Source organism: Stegodyphus dumicola, chromosome 9, assembly GCF_044657685.1.
Source record: "Stegodyphus dumicola isolate Sdum_Otavi_A_Nest chromosome 9, ASM4465768v1".
Lineage (NCBI taxonomy): Eukaryota > Metazoa > Arthropoda > Arachnida > Araneae > Eresidae > Stegodyphus > Stegodyphus dumicola.
In genome coordinates, this window is record NC_140776.1 from 158,327,564 (window position 1) to 158,343,518 (window position 15,955).

At 33.3% G+C, this 15,955-nt stretch overlaps 1 protein-coding gene across 1 annotated transcript in view; it reads right to left on the minus strand.

Annotated features, from left to right (window-relative positions):
* Positions 1-15,755, minus strand: part of LOC118196712 (ankyrin repeat and fibronectin type-III domain-containing protein 1-like) — a 137,148-nt gene extending 121,393 nt beyond the window's left edge. The window contains exons 1-2 of the mRNA XM_085823138.1: positions 15,746-15,755; positions 11,989-12,067 (exon numbers count right to left, since the gene is read on the minus strand). Coding sequence (XP_085679264.1) covers positions 11,989-12,067; positions 15,746-15,755 — 89 coding nt within the window. The remainder of the gene's footprint in view (positions 1-11,988; positions 12,068-15,745) is intronic.
* Positions 15,756-15,955: the final 200 nt, after the last annotated feature.

Below are 15,955 nucleotides of genomic sequence, written 5' to 3' on the forward strand. Positions count from 1 at the left end.
CAAGCTGAATAGTGAAACTGAGATCATTGTTATTTTTTTAACATTAAAGCTAGAGTCTACATCTCCAGTTTACAAATTTTGTTTTTTCAGTTTTTAAATTGAAAAAAAATTTTACTATTCTATTATTACTACTATTATTAGTCAATAGGGGCTTTGTCCCTGAAGGACTAATGTTTACATATTGCAATTTTGTGAAGAAAACTTTAAAAGGCTGTACCACTTTTCAAATCGTTGCCACCAAATACTATCGCCCTGTATTATATGTGAAGAAATTAAATAATGAAGAATCTGCATAAATGTATGTACAGTGGTGGCGAAAATTGTGGACACTTTTGGAAATTTTTATGTTTTTGAACTTTGTATGCTTATAGAAAACGTTACGTTCCACAAAATGCAAACTTGTATGTATCATATTAAAGATAATTTATTACTGAATTCAATACAAAACACAAAATTCAATTATTTGCAATACAAAAAAGTTAAATGATAATAATTATCCATATACATTAGATAGTGATGATTGCAGTGAGTTATCAGTACTTAGTAGGGTACACTGTATTTTGGATTACAGCTTCACATCGACTTTCATTGAGCTGACAAGAGTTTTAAGCTCTTCTTTCGTTATTACATGATGCCAGGAAACAATTATAGCCTCAATTAGTTCCCTTTTATTTGATGGGCGCCTCATTCGGACAAGAGGTTTCAAACGGTGCCACAAATTTTCGATAGGATTGAGGTCAGGACTATTTCCTGGCCATGACAACAATTTAATGCTCTTTGTACGAAACCACTCTTTCGATATTTTGACCGTGTGGCAAGGAGCAGAATCCTGCTGAAAAATAAATGAAGCATTGTTGGGAAAGAGATCTCTGATGGAAGGTAGAAGTTTTGGTTCTAGGATAGTGTCAATGTATTTCCTGGCATTCAGTGTCCCATCGATGACATGGAGGCGACCAATACCATCTGCTGACATGCATAACCAAATCATAACACTAACTGGGTTCTTCACAGTTGCTTGAATGCAGTCAGGATGTAGCTCTTCTCCTATTCTACGTCTTACATATTTTCGTCCATCACTACCGAATAACGATATCTTAGTTTCATCACTGCATATAACTTGAGACCACTGATCATCTGTCCAATTAATGTGTTCCTTTGCCCACTGTTTTTGAGGTTTTTTGAGGTCGTTGCTGAAAATTAAGATAAGGCTTTTTTCGTGGAATTCTACCTCTCAGTCCAACATCTGTTAATCTTCTCCTGATTGTTCTTGAACTGACAGAAACACCAGCATCATTCAGATCCCTTCTGATGGCCGCTGATGACATTTTTCTATCTTGCAGACATAGTCTTTTTATTCTTCTGTCATCAATAGATGTGGTGCACCTTTTTCGGCCTTTTCCTTCTTTGTTTTTTATTGAATTAGTTTCCTGATAATCTAAGACTCCAGATGTAGTCACTGAACTACCCACCTGTCTTGCAATTTCAGCATAGGAAAGACCACCTTCTCGTAACACAATAATATTACATCTCTTTCTAGGTGTCCAATCTACTCTTTTATTTGATGTCATTGCTTCTTGACTAAATATTAAAAATTTTTACAAAAATTCCTACTTGTAATTGCAGTGTATAAGAAACAGGTCCTCATTCTACAGAACAAACCAAAATAATGAATTGTTTCAAGTGTAAACATGATGTCAGCTTCTACTGGCAGTTACTAACATTTGATTGGTTCTCAGAACAAGAACAGTGATTGACCAGGAAAGCTAGACATTACAAACCACTTCATAACTGTGTTTTTGTTTATATTAAAGTACATATAACTTTTTTTTGTATTACAAATAATTGAATTTTGTGTTTTGTATTGAATTCAGTAGTAAATTCTCTTTAAAATGATATATACAAGTTTGCATTTTGCGAAACGTAACATTTTCTATAAGCATACAAAGTTCAAAAACATAAATATTTTCAAAAGTGTCCACAATTTTGGCCACCACTGTATGTTTCTCGCATTGTGATTAAACAACGGTACCTAGAACCATCCAATTTTGAATGACGTCATCCTACTGCGAATATGGGAATCAGAAAGCCCAAATGTGAAATTTGGAATTTGTTTTATTACCGATTTCATATTTTATGAAACTTTAACAAATTTTTGATTAACAAACTGAACGACTTAAAAGCTAGGAATGGCAACACTCTACGGAAGGGGGAAGGAACCTTTTTATCTCCAGTACGCGGAACTGCGTATTGAAAATTCTAAAGATATGCTCATTTTTAAAATGATTCTGTAACATCGCCGTTGAACTGAATTTTGTTATTTAAGTGCAAAGAATATGATATTTAATAAACAAAGATAACACACAAAACGTTAAAAAAAACGCTCTTTTGAAAGTAATTTAAAATCTGAAACCTTTCAGAATTTATTTATATTTTTTAGTATTACTATTATTGTTATTGTTATTATTATTATTATTGAGAAAAGAGAAAATGTGTGAATAATTTGTGCAGAAATATTTGAATGGAAACACGTGCATGGATGTATGATAATTGTTCATAGTAATTTAAAGGTTTCAGATTAGAACAATCAACGAAGACTTTCCTGAAAAAATGTAATTGCGCATTTCATTACAATCGAGAAAGTTCACATTTAACTGAGGATTTTCTTCTGTAATTCGAGTAAGGACAGAGATAATCTGAAATTCTGCAAAAGTAAAATTATTAATCAAAGAATTCACCGAGCCTTTTTAGATCTCATATTAAGTGCATAGCTTACTTTTAACTAAACTGGAGTACAAGAATGTTTAAATGACTTCATTTTCTTGATCTAAATTATATATAACTATTATTAAGCATTAATGATTTACATTGTGCTTAATCTTTAACATTGGTAATTGCTTTAAAATAATACTAATAATTACTTGTAATTTTCATAAAATTTTTCAATGGCTGACTGGTAAATTCTGACTTTTTCTGAAAGATACTTCTATTAACTTATAACTTTTGCACTTGGTAAAATACCCAGAATACAATAATGGAACTATCTTGCAGATATTTTAGCTTCTGCTACCAGACTGTAGGATCTTTATACGCACAACTAAATGATAAAAATGAATATATTTTCAGCTTTTACAATAAGACATTAGTAGTCATTACTTGCTTTTAGTGAAATATATTGTTGCGTGCATACAGGTTTATAATAGATTAAATGCCCATAGGTCTGATGAGAGGTTAATAAAATTTATTTTTATGAAATGAAAGACTTCTGTTCTGAAAGACTTCTGTTCAGTTTTGAAATTTTCGACCGGAATACTCGTACAGTTGCTCACAGTATCGTAGAGTACAATCAGTAATTACACTTCAAACTACTAAGAACGTTAAATACAACTCAATGCAAAGCTCAACTAAAGAGAAATCTTACCCGGGGATATCTCAGTTCACGCTGAACTAGCAACTCGCAACAATGATAACTAAACAACTTAACCCAAATGCTTTGTCTCCAGCCTCTATAGTTTTTATCTGTTCGCCGAGATATTTCTATTTTTTTATGTTTCTCGTAACTACTGGAAAGCAATATGAGGTTCAAATTACGGTTACAGCTAATATACTGATCAGTTACAATATCTATTACGATGATTACAAGGACCTTTCTTTCCTTTCTTTCCACCGACAGCAAGGCAGCCGATCGTCTGGGGGAGTTAGCATGTCGACCAGATAGTCCCGCTGACGGAATTAACTTCGTCCACATAACACACTTTGGTACATATTGTTCTCAAGATGAGTTTTGGCGGCGGTGCAAACAAATGCTGTGAGAGACGATAGTGCAATGATGGAAGAAGGGTGCATTGCGGGTGAGGAGAACAATTTCAGTTACACAGTTACAGAGTTATAGCTAGATGGTTACAATAAGCATCCACAACGTGAACAATAAAATGAGTGCAGTAGAATATATGAGCAATTAACAGAGTGACATAAAACAGTAAAAATAGTATATAAAATAGACAAAATACTAAAAGGCAATACTAAAAATACTAAAAAGCAAAATAATGCATACATAAAATAAGGCAAAAAAGTGAAAATAATACATAAAATAAGGCAAAATACATAATTCAAGGTTCACAATTCAGAGTTTACAGTTCAAAGAGATAAGTATAAACAGAAAAAGCTAACTTAAGATAAAATAAATTTACTACAAGTACAGAACATAAGAGCTGTGCTGGTGACGAGGATGGCAGTTGAGAATTACTCTAGCCTGTCAGAGATTTTGCGTGCAATATTAACGTAATCGCATATGCGTTTCAATGCATAGCGTTTTTTCGAAGGAGCTTCGGCTCATGCATGGATGTGGTGCGCTACTGGCTGCGTAAGATGATGTTCGGCAGTCTCTCTGCAAAAGACTGTATGATTTCCAACCACAATTTAAATAGCAGTTCTTCGCACATCACACAGTATCTGACAGGGCATGGCTCATATATGTCCTATCTTCAGAGATTTCGCCTGAGAGACAGTGACCAATGTATTTGTGGCAGTACTGGTGACCCAGATCACTATCAGTTTGACTGCTCGCACACAGGGAATTTGCATTTAAAAAGACCAACTGCAATCAATATGCCAGCATGGTTCAAGAACACAATTAAGAATAAATATGCGCTCAGCCGCATTAGACACTGCACTAGCATTGCTAAAAGCATTGCTGACAACCTGGAGTGACTTCTTTCCTTGGACACCGTGCCGTCAGCAGCCTGCTCTGTACATATATTAATTGACTTAATGTTTTTTTTTTGTATTTTTTTGTTTTTGTTTTTGCTGTTTTTAATTATATTTAATATTATGATTAATCCAGAACTCATTTAATGTATTCCACAATTTGTAATGTATTTGGTCATCTTTACATCTGTAATTGATTTTTATAGCATATCCTTAATATAACTGTATGCCTAACATGTACGATAATAGTGAAAAGGTTCCGCTTAGTCTCAGCAGCACCTTCTTTCCATATTCTGGTCCTTACTTCAATGTTCCTCGTTTCGTGGCCAATCCCCGGAGGACACAGTACTAAACTCTTTATTTATGTTTATTCATGTATTTATTTTTACTTCCATCGACGGGATCCAACAGGCTGAAAAGCACCTAACCCATGGGCCAGCTTTTCCGTCGATGGAAAAAAGAAAAGTCTCTCAGCGAACGAACACACAGTAGTCCGGATCTCCTGCCACCCCGCCTGAGCAATAGTCGTTTTCGCGGCGTCTGAAGCGATGCAGGTACGTCATGAAGGGACCATACCCTGTTAGAAACTGAGTGAAATGAGGCGAGCCACTTTTTAGAAGCCGGCAGACTTTTGAAAAAAAAAACTGTAAACTCTTCTGCCGGCGGTCTCTGTCTCCCACAGATGTTTCCAACGCTTCAGTAATTCTCTCTCGAGCTCAGCTTTTAAGAATGAGCCCGGGAGAAGCACGTCAAGTGTGCTAACGTGGAGGTCAATTGCATCTGTTTTGACTGTTGCCATCTGCAATTTCATTACCCAGTATATCGCCAGTGTGGGCAAGTACCCACTGGAGTTCAGGTATATAGTATTTTGGTGTTCTTATTAAGTACCGGACAATGACCTGACTTTATACAAGAATCGGACCACAATGTTAGCGTCGCCAAATAGTCGCCAGGTTTGGAGACTTTTGTCGATTTTTGGCGACAAAATAAGTTGCCAAATTACCGAGATACCTATTTACTCAATGTTAAACAGACTTGTCCTTGTATTCTTACTTTTCTGACTTAGCTCATCCCCAAGGACTTTTCATGTTGCATTACGCAACAAAATACAACAATTTCACGAGTGATTGCCTATAATCATCTATCTATGTATAATATTCATAACAATGTATGCTCATTTAATACGAGAGTTAGATTCAGGGAATAAATTAAAATAAATGATTGGGCGAAATTTAAATGACATTTGCATTACTTTTCTAGTAGAAATGAGCAGAAAATTATCTAGCAAAATTAAATATAATTGCGTTGCTGGCTTACGTTAACTAAGACAGTTATCTTCGTACTTAATTTTTGCTGGCACTTTCTCTTTCGTCTACTTCCACCATGATGTAAATTTAGTTTATTTAAGTGCAGAGCTCTTGAGTTTGTCAAATAGCCTTTGACAACTATAGCTGACCGTTTACTCGTTACTCGCGAATCTTTTTATCGGTTCTAGCTTTGCTAACCACTGTTGGCTAGCGATATATTGAAGGCCGGAGCAATGCTTAGTAGGTGCGTGTTACTTTGTGTTTTAGTAGACGACTGCTACTTTATGTTTAATATTCAAACTCTTCTGCCGGTGATTTATTTGGAAATTTGTTTTGAATTTCCCGCATTGCGGAGGTTGAGTTTTGTTATATTTCTTTGTGTAACAGCTAGGGGAATACATTCATAAACAGATTTAGTTTAAAATTTCATCTAAATTTGTATTTAGTAAGAAAGATGCGGCGATAAGTCGTCTATCTGTCTTTACTGTTCTAGAAGATGAAGTTAGTAACAAAACGTAATGTAGAACTGTGCACTTTATCTTAATAAGCGTTAGTAGCAATTAAAAAATATACCACACCATTCCTTACTTCCTGCTTACTTATTTTAAAACCATACTTATAATAGTTAAATAAAAAGTCTTATTCTTTCAAACTGTAATATCCTTCCAATTTTTTCTGAAATGATATGTAGTTTAGGATGGATTAGAAAACACAATAGATTTATCTTATTCACATTCTGTTGGTGTCAAAAATTTAAATAATATTTCAAAAATATTCCAGTATAATTAGATCTTCGGCCATTATTAAGTGAGCGTGTCTTATGTATAGGAAATAAATTTAAAAGCAGCTGCTAAAGTTTCACTTAAATGCGAAAAAACACTGAGTGTTTTGTCATCAATTCACGGACTTCCTTTAAATAACCTTCTTTTAAAGCCTATGAATAGATAATAATCTTTTCATGCAAATAAAAAAGCTTCCATTGCAATTTTGTTTTTAGCTGCGAGAAAAGAAAAGACAGTCATTTTTTTTCTCCTGTAAAATATTGTGCTACATGAAAAACATAAAAAAGATATTAACGTTTCAGAAAAAAAGTTGTCTTTAGACAACTAGTTTGATTCTTTCAAAATCGAGATTCATGCGCTGATTAAACGTCGATGCAGCTGTTTTTCAGTATAATAAAAGTTCCACATGAAAAAGAGAATGAACTAGGAAAGCTTGTGGCTATTAGGCAAAAAAAGTTTAATTAACGAAATATGATAATATTTAGTTGATGTTTTAGTTTAAAGCATGAAACGTAGCTGTAATTTTTCTTCGAGTTCAATGTACTCTGTGTAAATTTGTTAGTGGAATACGTAATTTAATAATTTGAGAAAAGCGTTTCGAATTAAAAAAACTAGTCTACCAAAAAAAAATTATTTACGGAGGTTTATAAATGCATAAAACCTTTTTTGCAAAATAATTGCAACGATATCGATTTCAAATTCATTCTGAAATCAAACCATTTCAGAATACTAGAGGTTATTTTTTCGTGTTAGGAATTTTTTCTAATTAGCAGTAACTTCATATGCAGCAAATTTGTAATTTTAAGGAAACCTTCAAATGCCGATTTAAAAAAAAATAATATTTAAAAAAAACTAGAAGGTTTCAGATTTTAACGGCCGCCCAAAAAAGGTTTGTTAAAGTTTTTATTTACTCTGTCGCTGATCTGGCAGTTTGCTGTTGCACTAAATCCTTTTAACCCATTAGGTTTGCATTTTTAGCTCTATTATTAAGCATAATTTTCTTCATACTAAGGCCACACGGAATTAAACAGTAAAGTCACAAAATTTATATTTACTTTAACAAAAATTTAGAATACCTGATGCAGTGTTAAATATTGGGATACATTTTCATATTTTGTTATTTGTATATATTTTATATTATATGTTCAACATGGTGAATGTCGACATTCACCGGTGTAAGTCAGAAATAAGAGTATTTGGAAAATATTTAAGCGACTATGTGAATGTTGACATTCACCGGTGAAAGTCGACATTCTCCAGATTTCGGTGTTTCACCGTAACATATGTTTATATATATATATATACATATATATGGGATGATGTGTTTATGTGTTTTAGGGAAGGAAATGATAACCAAATCACGCTTTAGTCACGACCGAGAAGACTGTTAAATAGGACGGGTGCGAAATCACAACTGTCTGCCCCGTTAAAAAATAAATTTTATTTTTTACTGGAGCAATTATTCAGAATTATAATTCTGATTAAAATTGATACAGCACTAGGAGGCTAAACACGTCCCGCAATTTCGACATACATATTTTACTTTTTAGATGAAGTAATCGTAGTCAACAGGAGGGAATGGGCATCTTCTCTTAGTACCATATACTCTGAGGACCTGAAGGCAGAAGACTGACTTGACTAGTGCCTTATAAGCATTTGCTGAGCATAATGGAATGAACTACAGCTAATATCGTTCTCTAAAAGACGAATTTACAACCCTTGCGGCTGAAACATATCCCTAATCTTACTAAATACTTTAGAAAAGTCTTAAATTTTCTTAAATCTTAAGTTCTGCAATCTTTTTGAAAGGTTGGTAAAATAATCAAAGATTAAAATTTCGCCTTATTCTTGCTAAGAAACTGGATGTATTGCAGTTTTCTGTTGAATTTAACTTTTAAAACACATCGTATCTGCTATAGACTAATTGCCTGGTGTGTTTTTCATACAGTGTTATTGAATAATACTAATAAGTCCCCTCAACATACTGAATACTTGAGACAGGCTGCTCTGGAAGTGACTAATAGGATACCTGTTGAGTCATTGTTTATATATATACAGATGGCAGTAAGAATGAACATAGACACATTGGTAACGGGACTTTTGTTAAATTTGGAGCGAAGGAAGTATCTTTCAAGCGTAGAAATACAGATTTATGCTTCGTTTCCAGCTCTAAATTGGCTGCTATTGATATGGTTTTGGACTGAGTTTTACAACGACATTTATGAGGGGCGATCTGGATCATTACGGTGTAATCCAATATCTAGCTAATTGGAGAAGTATAAGAGATTTGAGAGGAATTAAAATTATGGAAAAACTCAAGACCTTGTCCAGTTGTTCTGTCTTTTATTTACAATGAATTTCATCATATATAAATCTAAAACATAATGATATAGCTAACAGGCTAGCAAAGGATGGTACTTTCACGCCTCAGGTTTATACTGAACCTTCGATCTACCTTGAACTACACTCGAGAAGGGACGCTTTAACCTTTTCGCCGTCCTCTCCTGTCCGCGAAAATGTCTCCCCAGGGGCCGTCTGTTTTTTCGTAGCGTGTAATGTTGTTTTCTCTGTACATCATAACTTTCCATACATGACTTTCGTAGTGGATGAATGTCAATGAATATTAAGTAAAATTATAAGGAAATAAAGCATAATGGAAAAATAATAATATCTCTGCTTATTTCTAACAGCAGGATAATTTGATAACATCTGATCCAGGCGGTCCACTCCTCCCATTTTGTAGTTGTAATCTTTTACAATTATTGGTTTTTTTACAGTTTTTTACCGTGTTCCAACATCAATCATCGAGCTATTATGGACTGTACTCATCAAACGTATATCCTTCTTGTCTTTCCAATTCACAACTTCATTTTTTCTCTTTTTCTGCTGAGTAGACGTTGAAGCCGTCTCTCACTGTCTTGTATCTTATATAAAATGGCGCGAATATTCATAAAACCCGGGGCAAATTCAATTAGAAATAGAATGCCTGATTAGGGCTATCCTCTGGGAGATATTAGAACAAACAAAAATAAAAACTCAAACAAGTAAACATTTAGAAAGCGTTTTAAACGTTTAAAAGTTTTAAAATGTAGAAGAACGCTTGAGCCGTTTACGGCCGCTCTGCGGAAGTTTCACTTGAACGCACTAGACGCGTTACGGACAACGAAGAAGTTAATAAGCACTTCTTGGAGATAACTATCGACATATTCATCGCATCGTAGTGAAGGTTCTGGTATTGTTATTGGTTTCAATGGTGACAGAAAGGACCAAACAGCTCTGGCTTTTAGAAAATCAAAAGGACCCTCAGATTTTCCGGTAAAACTAATACATTTCCAACTTCTTCCATATGTAAAAACCATGAAATCACGGCACAACATCTACTTAGTTGCGTTGCCTTGGTGCGTGAAGATCTGCTGAAGAGACTTAATTTTGTATTGGAAAACATGAGATCAAATGAAGTTATGAATCTGATATGATTCAGATCAAAGGGATTAGTAAGAAGAACAAGACAATGAAGAAGAGAGAGAAACATGTTTTATTCAGACAACAGCAAGCGATAAAAAGTAATGTATACTCACTTCGGTTTCAATTTTTGTTGTCCGTGGTCACACCTATTATATTGTATTTTAGTAATATTTTCCTAAATATAGTAACTGGAGGAACATATGAAAAGTTAAATTTCTCAATTTACGAAACTATTTTTTTAAAATTTAAAAATACCAAAACATGAGTATTTGCGTCATTTGAAAGATTTTGATAATTTGAAGTTTATGTCTACGCTTAATGGTTTCAAAAATAAAGACCCGGTAAGGACTTTCATGGACACTGTGTATTATGTCTTAATAGGACAATTATCTAGTAAACCTCATCTAAATTTTATTCTTCACGTAATATCAAATATCTATTATCATTAAAATACAATAATACACCGAACAATTAATTTAGATGTCATAAAACAAAACGTCAACACACCAAAAGAGTCTCATTTCAACACACCAAAAGGCATGCTGTTGTTTTAGGAGATCATAAGAATTCTGTTGTCATACTTTTTTTCCATCAATTAGCTATAAAATTGCCAAATTTACAGAAATTTAACTTTCGGGTCGTTTATTCTCCCATCAATCAAATTCCGAGTTCCATATTTAAAGACCCTATTCCGGATATGAATTCCTAGGGTATTTACAAGATTCCTTGTCAATGTGGTTTAATTTATATTGGTCAAACTAAGAGAGCCTTAGAATTTTGCGTTAACGAACATGATTCATATGTTAGAAAACAGGAAGCACAGAAGTCTTCTGTTGCCCAGCATTGTTGGTCCGAAAATCCCACTTTAAATTTTTCCGTAGACAAAATTATTCAAAAAGAATCTTCCATTGGTGATTAGATTTTCTAGAGGTATTTTACATTTAAAAAAATCTTTCTGTTTTAGTTAACGACCTTAATTGCAATCCATCTTTGCCTTCAGCCTCTAAGGAAATTATGCTTTAGTTCTCGTTTCATCAATAGATGGCGCCAGTAGCTTAACTCCTGTCCAGTGTGTGTGTGTGTGTGATTATGGCAAAGCCTCGAGGGCTATCTGCCTAAGAGAAGGTATGCATTCGTGGAGGACTTTCTAAGGGAAACTGGCTCGTATACACGTTACACATGGGGAAAACCACGAAAACGCCCATGCAGCCAGCCCGTTCGCGGGATTCGAACCTCGGACCGAACTACCAGTGTTCAGCGACTTTACCGCTCGGCCGCTGGTGGGCCAACTCCTGTCCAGTCTTTCTTATCTTATCGTATCTAGTCACTATATCTTATTTCGTTCATTTGCGCTTTTGCACCTGGGGAAGATGGTTCGAAACCATCGAACCTAGTCCTGTGAAAATTTGAAAACATAACGCTGATTTTTGTTGTTTGAATTCTAAATTAATCCGTTATCATATTTGAACTCAGCTTGTGAATAGTATTAAGATGTTTCTGATGAAAACAAAACATTTCATTTGTAGACAAGCACAAATAGATATCGTAAATCAATAACTTTTCTCTACTAATTTGGGTGATTAAATGTTTCCTCAAATGTTTTTTTTAAGAAAAAAATTGTAAAAATGAATTAATTAATAAACTACTAAATAAATAATTATTTGACATTCACTTTGTGAAATCCTTTTTGTTTATTTCCCTTGAGCAACAGGATTTATTTGGAAACTTACCAGTTGACGTTCACATCTGTAGTTGAGAGTATACTTCGTGCCCGTTCTAGGTGTTCATGCTCCACTGATACAAAAAGAGCTGTTGAAAGAGAAATATAATATATGAAATTGTATTAAATAACATTAATTTCAATCGTTTGGGAAAATAAGTCGTTTACTTTAATGAAGTGACACTTTTTTAATCTTTCGAACAGTAAATTTTAATTAAATGTGCTTGACGGAAAAACTATAAAGATTAGTTAATATTTTTTAGAAATTGGACAATGAAAATTTGTAAAATAAACAATTTAATTTTAAATAAAAGGATTATCTCTCTCTATATGTATCTATACATAATACTTTTTATTTTTTTTAACACAGTTTATAATTTTTTTCATGGCCTGAAGTATAAGCAGAAAAATATTATGGTTTTATCTGTGCAACGTTTTAGGAAGTGTTTTGATATTTATCACGAAAATCGCAAAAATGAATAGTATTCCTACATTCAAGAAAACCTTCGCATCATTGCATCAAACCTCATTTTCACTGCTTAAGGAAAAAATTAAAAAAATGAATAATATTTTGTCAATTATGAATATTTTAAAAAGCATTTATACATTGTGTTGTATGAAAAGTCATGACGCACTTTTTCTATGCTTTCAGCGGTTCTTTATTTATATAAAGAACAATGAACAGCCAAATTGCCCGTTTTGTTAGATATCTTTTTACTGTCTTTAATGAACTTTGTAATTCCTCATTCACAGAAGAACCTAGCTTTATCAGCGAAAAGCTGAACAAGGTGCTGATTTACGGCTTCATCTAAATTGAATGTATACTAAGAAAGAAATTTTGAAGAGAGCAAAACAGCTGAAAGTCTGAGGTTATATGAGTATGACACGCACAGCAACATTTTCATCAAACTCCAATAAGTTTTGTCAGTGATCAAACTTGTGTGAGGTCTTTTTTTTAAGCTTCTACCAATGAGCCCACAAATCAGTTCGAATATCTGCTGTCTTTAACTGGACAGTTTCAACGAAGTTCTAGAAACTTCCACAGCCCATCAATTGTACAGGAGCTGCATTCTATCGTGATAACGTGAGACCACACACAAGTTTGATCACCTGACAAAAATCATTGGAGTTTGGATGAAAAGTGTTGCCATGCGTATCATACCAACACCTCCTTATAGAAGGAAGCCGGGACACTGAAGCGAGTGGAAGCTCTGACGTCACAGGTAGTCGTCTCTGACTCACCTCGCTCCTTCAAACAAAATCAAAGCCCCGTAGTTGAGCCAAGAGCGACGAACGTGGAGCGGTTATTTGCGTTAGCGACAGAGTTTTTATATTGTCTCGTGCTTTTTTTATATATTGTCTCCTGCTTTTATAATTTCATACGATGCCTCATAAATGTGCTGTAGCCACATGTCGTGGTAATTATAAAAACGGACCAAAAGTGGCTGTATTCAAGTTTCCAAATGAGACTGAACTCCGGATGAAATGGATAAGGAGTCTACGAAGAAAAGATGGCTTTCAACCTACTAAACATACCAGAGTAAGTTCAATTTTACTGCATTTTTTATGTTTTGTATCTTTACATTTTTTTATTACTTTTATTGATAGGTATGTGATGTTTATGCTTACGATATTAGATTTTGATCTGTGGGTAAGAAGTTTTATGTTTGAAAGATTTTAATCTTGCCTGTTTTAATCATTTCAAAAAAATATTTTCCTTCAAAGTTTTATGAATGAAATAAAGTTCCATATAACAGGAATAATTCTAAATTTAGTAGTTACATAAATGCCAATAATTTGTAAATGCTTTCTAGTATACTGTGCAGGCAGATTCTGTAGTTATTCCAAATTTATCATAATTTATATGACAAGGAACTACTAAGTAATCATAATAGGTTTCATTTTAAAATTTTTGTAATGATATATGAAAGTTTGGTATGATGTATTCAAGGTAATTATTTGTATTTGGTAACCAGTGTTTGTTGTAAACAATTATCTCAAATATATAATTTTCTTTAAATGTAAATAAAGCTGTAATCATTATGATGAGCATTCCAGATTTTACAAATTACTTAAATTATACACGTAATTGAAATGATATTACTGGTTTTTTAATTCGTATTTATGTATCAAATTATTTATTTAAATCATAGGGCTTATTGACTTCTGTTACTAAATATTAACATGCATCTAACTTTTGTACTCACAACAAGTTGATTTTTGAATATTTTCTTTTATAGGTATGTGAATTACATTTTCGATCAGATGAAATAATACGAGAAATCGAAATGTATGATGAGAAATCAGCGAAGTTAATTAAAGCCCCAATTTCTAGGCCACGTTTGAAAAAAGGATGCATACCTTCTCAGTTCCCTGATGGCCCATCCTACATGTCATCAAATTCTGTATCGAGAATGTCACCAGAAAAGAAGAAAGCTCGTTTAGAAGAGAAATACCTGGAGAAAGCGATAGAAGAAAGTTTGAAAATGAAAGAACGGTATGATAATGAACGATCATTTGAAAGTTTAATTGAATTCAATAATTGCCTAGAACATCAGATTTTAGAAACATTTTGGACAACTGTACATACTGAAAATTCAACTATGTTACTTGATATTTTAAGTGACCCAGCTCCAGAAATTCAGAAATCGGTAGTAATAAATGAGGATTTAACAGTATGTGTTTATATTAAAAACATCGCTATAAAATCTATTGGTAAATTTGTTTTCCCTCTAAAAATTAGTAATGTAAATATGTTTCTAGAAGTACTAAAGGAAGTTGAAAGTCTGTCTCATAACTTACAAAATGAAGAATATATTAAGAATTCTATACAAATTGTGGATGATATGCTTTCAGAATTGAAAAGAGTGTTACCTGAAAAAGAAACTGAACTGAACTTCCTTTCAGAGCAAGTAAATAAACTAAATGTAAAGAAAGAGAAGTATCGATATACTCCAGATTTACTTATTTTTTGCACTTTGTTAAACTCGATCTCACCGCATGCATACAAGTTTTTACGACATTCAGGTTACATTTCTATTCCCCATCCACGTACTATTCGTAGAATTTGTTCAATGTTTTCTCTTAATCCTATTACTGAGCAATTTAATGATGACTTTTTAGGATATGTTAAACAAAGATGCAAGGATTTAGAAGAAAATGATAAAACTGTAATTATTATGATGGATGAAGTGCATTTAAATTCATGTTTCGATTTTAAAGGAGGAAATTTGTGTGGCATGGTCTACAACTGTGAAAAAGCTGCTACAAGTGCTTATGTTTTTATGATACGTAGCTTATTATCACCTTTCAAGGATGTGGCACATATATTACCAGTTAAATCATTAAATGCTGAGGATCTGTATCAATATCTTAAGAAAATTATAATTGGTTTAGAAAATATAGGTTATAGAATTGTGGCAGTTGTCTCTGACAATAATTCAATAAATAAAAAAGCCATGTCATTATTTTGTATGCCTCCAAAAATTAGTATTGTGTATAAAAACCCTGCAGACTTATCTCGGCCACTATTTTTTGTTATTGACTCAGTGCACATCTTGAAGTGTGTCAGGAACAACTGGATAAATCAAAAAACTTCTGGGCAATGTTTATTTTATCCAAATTTTGAAAATTTTTCCAAGGTCGAAACAGCGGCATTTGCATGCATAAAAAGTCTCCATTAATTAGAGGCAGGCAGAATTGTAAAATATAGTTATGGTTTGATTCTGAAAGCTCTGTATCCAACCAATTTGGAAAGACAAAATTACAAGCTAGCATTACAAATATTTGACAGTCGTCTTGCAGAGGCAATAATGGTTATTGGTAAAGAAAATAGTATTTTAAATTACGAAACAACAGCTGAATTTATTAAAATTATATCTACATGGTGGTCAATAGTCAATGTCAAAAGTATCTTTAAAGGACACCATAAGATGAATGAGTATCAAAAGCCGTTAACTGTGCAAAATGATGATGTT